The sequence below is a fragment of the Hylobates moloch genome, unplaced genomic scaffold (genome assembly GCF_009828535.3).
Source record: "Hylobates moloch isolate HMO894 unplaced genomic scaffold, HMol_V3 SCAFFOLD_20, whole genome shotgun sequence".
Lineage (NCBI taxonomy): Eukaryota > Metazoa > Chordata > Mammalia > Primates > Hylobatidae > Hylobates > Hylobates moloch.
This window is the reverse complement of record NW_026652295.1, coordinates 7,616,007-7,624,500: the sequence shown is the minus strand read 5'-3', so window position 1 is coordinate 7,624,500 and position 8,494 is coordinate 7,616,007. Positions and strand designations below refer to the sequence as shown.

General features: G+C 43.9%; 1 protein-coding gene across 1 annotated transcript; it reads right to left on the bottom strand.

The window, feature by feature from the left end:
* Window positions 1-3,381: 3,381 nt before the first annotated feature.
* LOC116460204 (phosphatidylinositol 4-phosphate 5-kinase type-1 alpha-like) lies at window positions 3,382-7,599 on the bottom strand. The gene has a single exon (XM_032141148.2). It carries the CDS (start codon window positions 7,152-7,154, stop codon window positions 5,523-5,525), a length of 1,632 nt encoding a protein of 543 aa, XP_031997039.1. The 5' UTR covers window positions 7,155-7,599; the 3' UTR covers window positions 3,382-5,522.
* Window positions 7,600-8,494: the final 895 nt, after the last annotated feature.

The window sequence follows — 8,494 nt, the reverse complement described above, 5'->3', positions numbered from 1 at the left end:
GAGAAAAATACTGGAAACAACATAAATATCCATTAATATGGAACTGGTTAATCAATTGTATGGTATATTCAAATGGGAATACTATGCAGCCATGAAAAAGGATGGGTTAGCACTAAACATGATAATATGGAATGATCTTCAAGATGTTACTATGTGAAAAAGAAAGCTACATTTTAAAAAGAGAAAATGCACACATGCTTGTGTTTGGATATTTCTAGAGTGTATACCAGCAGCTGGTACTGATCACTGCCTCAGGGTAGGGTCTGAGGAATCAAGGGTCTGCAGGTCTGCAATGGGAGGGATACTTAGTTTACCTTTTTCTATTTATTGTAGTGCCTAAATCTTTTTTTTTTTTTTTTTTTTTTGAGATGGAGTCTCGCTCTATCGCCCAGGCTGGAGTGCAGTGGCGCGATTTCGGCTCACTGCAAACTCCACCTCCCGGGTTCACGCCATTCTCCTGCTTCAGCCTCCCGAGTAGCTGGGACTACAGACACCCACCACTGCACCCAGCTAATTTTTTGTATTTTTAGTAGAGATGGGGTTTCACTGTGTTAACCAGGATGGTCTCGATCTCCTGACCTCGTGATCCGCCCGCCTCAGCCTCCCAAAGTGCTGGGATTACAGGCGTGAGCCACTGCACCCGGCCTGTAGTGCCTAAATCTTTTAATCAGGTCCTTGTATTACTTATTCAATTAAAAAAAGAGCTAGTTAAAATGAGCTAATTTTAAAAATTACTATGCAATATGAACAAAAGAGGTCAGTGGATATTTAAATTTCCTAACTGCAAGGAGATAAGGCAAAATGAACAGACTTCTTTTTTCCTTTTCTTTTTTTGCCTCATTCTCTAATGTGAGATCAAGGGGGCACCTGATGGAGTTAAGAACTGGGAAATGAATAAATCAAAGGAAATAGCTTTTTGCACAGCATGTAGCTAGTCTAAGGAATTTACCGCCACAGGCAGTCATAGAGTCAAATATTGTGGCTGGATTTTTTTTTGGAAGTCTGGTCACTATGACCAGTCATAACATTTTTAGTTATGCAAGAAAAGATAAGGATAATCAAATCTGATGGTGCAGGATGTAAGCTGATCATTGCAAAGGAAGCAATTTCTCGCCAGCCTCCCTTCTTTTTTGGCTTCTCCCAGTGCCTCAGAATAACATTACACAATTAGCTAGGTCTGCTTTGAAGAGTTGACAGTACTTCCTCTGAATCATTAGGTATTATCCACAGCCAAGCGAGGGATTCCAGACCTGCCAGAGCAGCAAAGCTCATAACTCTTTTTTTGCACCCAGAGCGATGGCCCCTTCAGTTCCAAGTTCAGCGTTTTGGCAGGACAGCCCTCCTGCTGCTGTGCTCCTCCTGCCATTCCCGGTGAAGGGCATGTTCAAAGGGAAATAATGGGTTTCAGCTCTTCTCCCGTTGAGCTGGCACTCTCGTATAAACAACAAACCCAAGATTATTGAGAGACTGAATAGATATTCGGGAAATAATTCATGCTTTTTTCTCTTTCTCTTTCCTTCTTTGGCTCTGACTAGTAATGAATCCCTCCACCAGGGGGTAGACAGAAGACATAAAAGAAATCAGCACTGACCAATCTCATTTAGGCCTCAGTAACAGGCTTCACATTGTTCTAGGTCTCATTCATCCAAATAACCCAAGAAATACTGCACCCAGGTACTGTCTTATATTTTAAGATCAAGAGTAGGATGTATCAAATTGACTTCAATTTGAGCAAGTAAGTAGAGTGTAGAATAGTATAGTATGTCAACATGAGCCAGGTAAATTGCATTAACTAAAATCTACTGCAGATGAGTCCATTCTGTTTCTTCCATGTGACTAGTTCAAAGGCAAAACTTTTAGTGTCCAGTCACATAAATAAGAGGACGTTCTTTTTTAAAAGTTTCTCCCCCATGTTCTGGAAGCTGGCAACAGGCAGGCAGGGTATGTCTGTGTGCATGTATATGCATGCAGGGTGAATACCCTTCCCTTTTCTGTCAGCAGCAGCTGGATGACTCCAAGACAACATAGTCAGTGATCCCAGGCCCATCTGGTGGCCACACCCAGGGGCACGGCCTCTTGCTTGTCCCACAGAAAAGATTCAAAACAGTCAGCCAAACACTCAAAGTTCCAGGAGAAAATTTGTATCATTTTTGTTTGGCTAAATTATGTGTTTAAAAGTTCCAACAGAATTTTTAAAAATATCTTATTACATTTAATTATAATTTTAAAATAATTTCTTTGCTACTCAAACTCATCGACACCATGTACAACCTTACCTTTGAAGCTTTTTAGGAGACCCATTTCACTTCCAGCATTGTCCAGTAGAACCTTCTGCAGTGGTGGAAGTGTTCTATATCTGTGTTGTCCAATATGGTAGCCACTAGCCGTATGTAACTATTGAGTACTCAGAATGTGGCTAATGTGTCTAAGGAACTGAATGTTCAATGTGACTTAATTTTCATTGACTTATAAGCAACAATGCCACCTGAACTTCAGCATTTCTTATATCCTCAGCCCATTTTTACTTTAGCATCCTAGCAAACATTCAGAAGTGACATGGCCATTTTCCTCCTTCTGGGATAGAGCATTGGCTCTCTTTATTGTCATTCAGATCTTTGAAAGCAGTAAGAAGATATAATTAGCCGGGCATGGTGGCTCACACCTGTAATCTCAGCACTTTGGGAGGCCAAGGAGGGTGGATCACCTGAGGTCAGGAGTTCAAGACCAGCCTGGCCAACATGGTGAAACCCCATCTCTACTAAAAATGCAAAAAATTAGCCGGGCCTGGTGGTGCGCGCTTGTAATCACAGCTACTTGGGAGCTGAGGCAGGAGAATCTCTTGCACCTAGGAGGCTGAGGTTGCAGTGAGCCGAGACTATGCCATTGCACTCCAGCCTGGACAACAAGACCAAGACTCGTCTCAAAAAAAAAAAAAAGAAGAAGATATAATTTTGCTGTTTTCACACAGCTTTAGGAAAAGTGACACAGACTTGTCATTATGCAAAGGCTACAGTTTTTACTCAAATCCTGTCATGGGGCCTGTGTTGATACCTAATATCCTAATGGTAACCTCAACCTGCAACAGTAGTGAGGCTTTTTTCTCTAAATGGTATGACCCATAATTTTAGACAATAATAAAAGTTTAAAAATCTAATTTTTGCACAGCCAAGAATAACATGGGGTACTAGGAAATTCCATCAGCAAGCCAGGCAACTTCTTGGCATCAGGGATTGTGTCTTTTATCTGTTTCCTTAGTTCTAGCATAAATTTTAATAAGTGCTTCTCAAATGAGTGGTTTAGTATATGAGTGGATGAATAAATGTGTCTCAAGTGATGCTAGTAACATCACATTAAAGACGCCTCTCATGAATGCTCCTGGTACCCTAGCAGGTGTCTTTATTAGCAGAAAAGTTATGGAAAGACGCAATGTAAGAAATAGTATTTTGGACTCATGAAAGAACTCATATAAAAACATTGAAAACTCATCCATGACTAGTTTAGGTAGTTTGAAGAATAAGTGGTACCCTGTGTTTATCAAGTATAGGGGTCCAGAAACAAAGTTCGTTTTCACAAAAAGATTTCTTTCTCTCTGCATTTATTTATGACAATGCATATCATCTTTCCTGGTCGTGCCGTTTCACCTCGCTCTGCCTTTGCCTTATGCTGACAGACACGTGGCATAGTCAGCTGCCTCCCTTCCTTGACTCCTGCCTTGTTTTACAATTATTACAGTCAGGTATATTAAATTACAAACTAAGAGCCTTGCTTTCTGCTTTAAGATGCTTTACAGGATAACCTCGACTTTTCCTTGTCCCTGTCTCCTTTCTTCATTGTTATCAAAATGATCCATCAGTTTCTTTTCTTTTTCTAAATAACTGATAAAAGTTTATTACATTAAAACCATATATCACTTTTATATTGCATTTGCCTTTTCTGAACAATACAAAGTAGAGGCAAATAGAGACACTTCATTAAAATGTTGATTCCCCATTCCTTTCCCTAAGACCCAGCCCTCCCTCAAATATTCTCTCCCACCCCTTACAGAACTCTGTCCTTAATAAAACACTTAAATACATCATAAATAGTAAATTATGAAAAAAATAGCAAGAATTGTTTCTTTCCTTCTTGTAAAAAAGAACATGGCAGCAAACACAGGCAGCCAGAAACTGGCAGGGGGTGTCTAATATAGAAAGTTATTTGGGGTATGGGCTAACCTACTGTCAAGGCAGGGTGGGATAGAGAAGGGATAGAACAGGAATTCAATAATATGCCTGAGATACCAGGCCCCCTTCTTCTCCTGACAACAGTGGAAGGATCAGATGGAAAACCACAACTCTTGTAGGTGGGGAGGAGAGGGCATATGTAGCCCCCATTTCCAACTTCTCTGCGTGAAGACAGGGGGGTAGGACATATGGCATAGCAATGATCTCACCCCATGAATTTAAGAAAATATTTGCTGGCCTCATAGATACAGACTGCCTGTTAAACAGCCAGAGGTGTCCCCTCTTCACCTTAGCACCACAAACAGGAAAACACTGTTGGAAAAATGGGAAGAGCAAAAAAACTCCTTTGGAGAATGTTCTAAAATTCATTTGGTAATTCTTCATATTTAGAAAAGCAACCAGAATATATTTCAAATTGCAAAACAGTAATAATCATTATAGCCTGGCAGTGAATAGGATTCTGCCTAGGAAGGGCTATGATCTCCCAACCCATGGCTGCCTCATGTTTTAACAAAAGGGGTAAAGATTACCCCACGTCCCACTCTCTCCATTCCTTCAGCCTTAAGAAATTCATCAAGAGAGGAGGAGTTTAAAGAGGAGCTGCTTCTGGCAGAGCAATCACTACTTTTCTCTTCACAAACACCGTGGCTCTTCTGAGGGAGCCCTACGAATAGGCATCTCGTCAACGCTTCTGGATTTTTGATCTGAAACTGGCTTGAAATTTGGTGCTGCGCACTTTTTCCTTTTTTCAGGAAAAAAAAACAAACAAACAAAGTTGGGAGGTGGCTAAACACCCTTATCCCCCAAAAACCTATACAGAGATTACAGGGGTCTTCGTCCAGGGATCAGAGAGAAAGAACTAAGGTGGGGATAATGTGCCAACTAGTCTGTCCTGAGGAAATTTAAGAGTCCAGTTCCTGGTGAAAGATGAGGGGAAAGAAAACTGCCAAGTCCAGTAATCTCATTTCCAGCATGAAGAATGGGGGTCTGAAAAAAATTCAGTTGTGGAAGCCAAGGTTAGCCGGTTGAAAATCCGTGCCACCCAACTGTGGAGTGGAAGGGATGCTGTGGAGAGGATGGAGTGGTCCTCAACTGTCCGAGGCACTAATGCCCATTTATGAGGACAGAGAAGGAGAGGAGGCTCTTCTTCAGGAAGAAGATGGAGAGCGCACCTCGCTTCTTTTACACTCCTTTTTTGATGTCCAAGTAGAAGAAAATTCAACATTGCTGGGGCAAGGGCTGACATCTTGGGATCACAGAGAGGCAGAATCTTGTTCCAGGTCTTCTGAGGCTTTGCCCTTAGTGGGGGATCTCTGACTCTGTACATTCAAGCTTTTCCAAGGTTGTACTTGTAGTTAGCATATGCAAAGTCTTTCCATCTACAGGTGAGAAACTGGGGTCAGAATCCTCCAAAGGTGGATTCTGAGGTAAAACATCAGGACGACCAAGGTGAACACCTGGCTCCACTTCCGCCTTTGTTGTCACTTGTGCCTTGTGTTCCCCAGAGACCAATGGCTGGTAAGTAATGCAGGAGTTGCCACTGGAGCCCGTGTGTGGAGAGAAAGATGAGCCAGACCGAAACTTTTTGGAAGGAGAAGGCTTCAAAGGGATCTTCTTAAATACTGGGTTGCACATGAAGCGCTGGAACCGTTCAGCGTAGAAGCCTGGGCGATGCACCGAGACAGTGTCCCCGTCATGTACCACGGCTTTCCAAGAGTGCTCCAACTTCTTAAGAAACGTGTAAGACTGTAGGATGTCAATGATGCCAATAAAAAGCAGAAGCCTTTCCCCTTTACTATTCTGAGCAGGGATGCCACCTATATGGTCATCGGTCTCCATGGTGTCGCCCAGTCCAGCCTCTCCCTGGATGGATTCCATGGCTGTGGAATACAGAGCCTTTTGGGGGGCCAGTCTTTGAGTGTCAACTGACACTTGAACAGTGTCGCTGCTTAAGGGCTCTCGTTGTGCATGATCTATATTGTGGATTGACAGCAAGAGGCTATAGTCCATTATCTTGAAACTCTGCAGCACCAAACAGTCACGCTGCAGGGTCTTACAGAGAGCATTGTACATGTCAGCATCCAAAAAAAGACCATCAGGGATGTCTTGTAAGAAGTCTAGATCTTTAAATGTGGGAAGAGGCTTCTCTCGCTCTTTCTGGGAAGCCCGGCGTTTGTAGGTTGAGCCTTTGAGGTCATATTTGATATGCATTTTGACGGATCTTGGTAAAAGATTGTTCATCACCACAATCCGAATGTTCTTGCCAGCTGCCTGCACACAGTACAGTCCATAGAATTTAGGCAGCAAAGTCTGAGGGTTCTGGTTGAGGTTCAAGTAGTATCCTGGAAGCAGCTTCTGCAGAAACTCCGCCTCTTTATGTTGGACTGTCTTAATAATGAATTCATCGTCGCTGGACACATAGAACAGGGAACCACTAGCTCCAGAGCTACACAGTTCAGTCAGCGGCTCACTGCAGAGGGAGCACAAGTAATCATCGGGCGGGATACCAAATAGCTCCCGAAAGTAGCGGAAGGCAACAGGCGCATAGGTCTTGAAACGAAAGTCATGGTAGTGATGAGCAGGGGTCAGGTTGCTCCCTTCACTGGGGAAGAAGATACTCTCCACCACGTAGAAATCTTGCATGAGGACATCACGCTCTGGTTTGGTACTCAGGCTCCCCACAGTGTAAGTAATGCCTAACTGGATGGCACCTTTCAAGGCCGATGAGGTTGTCTTTTTATATGTTGTCTCTCCTGAGGAATCAACACCTCGATGGCCTGTTTTCTTGATGGGCACGCCAGAGGCATAAGGCACCTCAGATGCCATGGGGCTCTTGATTCCAGATGCTGAGGACGCGGTACAGGAAGGGGCCCCGGGATCAAAGGATGAAAAACCGACCGCCAACGACGGTTGGGAGGAGGCCAACGCCATCTTGGCGGCCCCCTCCCCGTCAGCCGCCTGGCTCTCTTTCCATCCGCCTCTTCCTGTTCTCGGAATCGAATCTTCTCCACGCGTCTTTACAGAACCCGCGGGCCACCTCCCCGCCCCCTCTGGGGCCTCCCTCAGACACGTCGTCGTGGAGCCGGCTGCTGGACCAGCTTGAGGCCGGAGGCCGCACCGTTCGCCTGGCGTGGGGGTGAACTCCCGTCTCGCACCCCCTCCACAAGTTTAACCGCTTTCCACACGGGAGACTTTCCCCTTTCACAAAAGAGTAAGCTCAAGCTGACTGCTTGGACCCTGCGTCAGGAACAAGCCACATCTGAAAAAAAAAAAAAACAAAAAAAACGAGGCATGAAAAGTCCCAGAGGAGTTAACGCCGCCTCTCTGTCCTCCCTACCCACGGCCTGTTTATCGTCCAACCCAGCCGCTTCGATCCATCAGTTTCTTTCTTTTTTTTTTTTTTTTTCTTTTTTTTGAGACGGAGTTTCCTTCTTGTTGCCCAGGCTAGAGTGCTGTGGCACAATCTCAGGTCACCGCAACCTCCATCTCCCGGGTTGAAGTGATTCTCCTGCCTCAGCCTCCCAAGTAGCTGGGATTACAGGCATGTGCCACCAAGCCCAGCTAATTTTGTATTTTTAGTAGAGATGGGGGTTTCACCATGTTGGCCAGGCTGGTCTCGAACTCCCGAACTCAGGTGATCCACCCTCCTCGGTCTCCCAAAGTGCTGGGATTACAGGCGTGAGCCACTGTGCCCAGCTGATCCATCGGTTTCTTTACCTGATCAACCCATTCCTACCTAAGCCTTTTTTTTTTTTCAAGTTGCACCTAATGACTTGAATGCCCTATCATCTCAGGTCTTCTAGCCTCACTTCTCTCTTAGTATCAGAAACATGCTTGAAATTCCAATTCATGTACAGAAGCTTTCTCAAACACCACCAGTGTTATGGAAGAAAGACCTCGGAGCTCTAGGAAGTGTGATAACTGATTTAAGAATCTGCTTGTGCCACTAGCTGATTGTTTGATCTTGGATAAGTCACTCAACATCCCTGGGGCTCTATTACTGCCACTGTGAAATGGGGAGGGAGGAGTTTAGGTGAATTTACGTGATCCCTCCATACTCTAAAACCTATGGAATTAAGGAATAATATTTATTCCCTACCATCCTGTCAAAACTTATGATAATGACATGCTAACAAATAATAACGCAAATATATTCTCTAATGAGACAGAAAAATTGTACACTTAATTTATATGAAATTTATTATGTGTGCTGCTATGCCCCCAGCATACTACCATGAATGGACAAGTATTTGTGATAATGAAATATTTCT

Bases quoted from the DNA above. Each gene is read 5' to 3' on its own strand.
- LOC116460204 (XM_032141148.2), bottom strand. From the start codon at position 7,154: ATGGCGTTGGCCTCCTCCCAACCGTCGTTGGCGGTCGGTTTTTCATCC.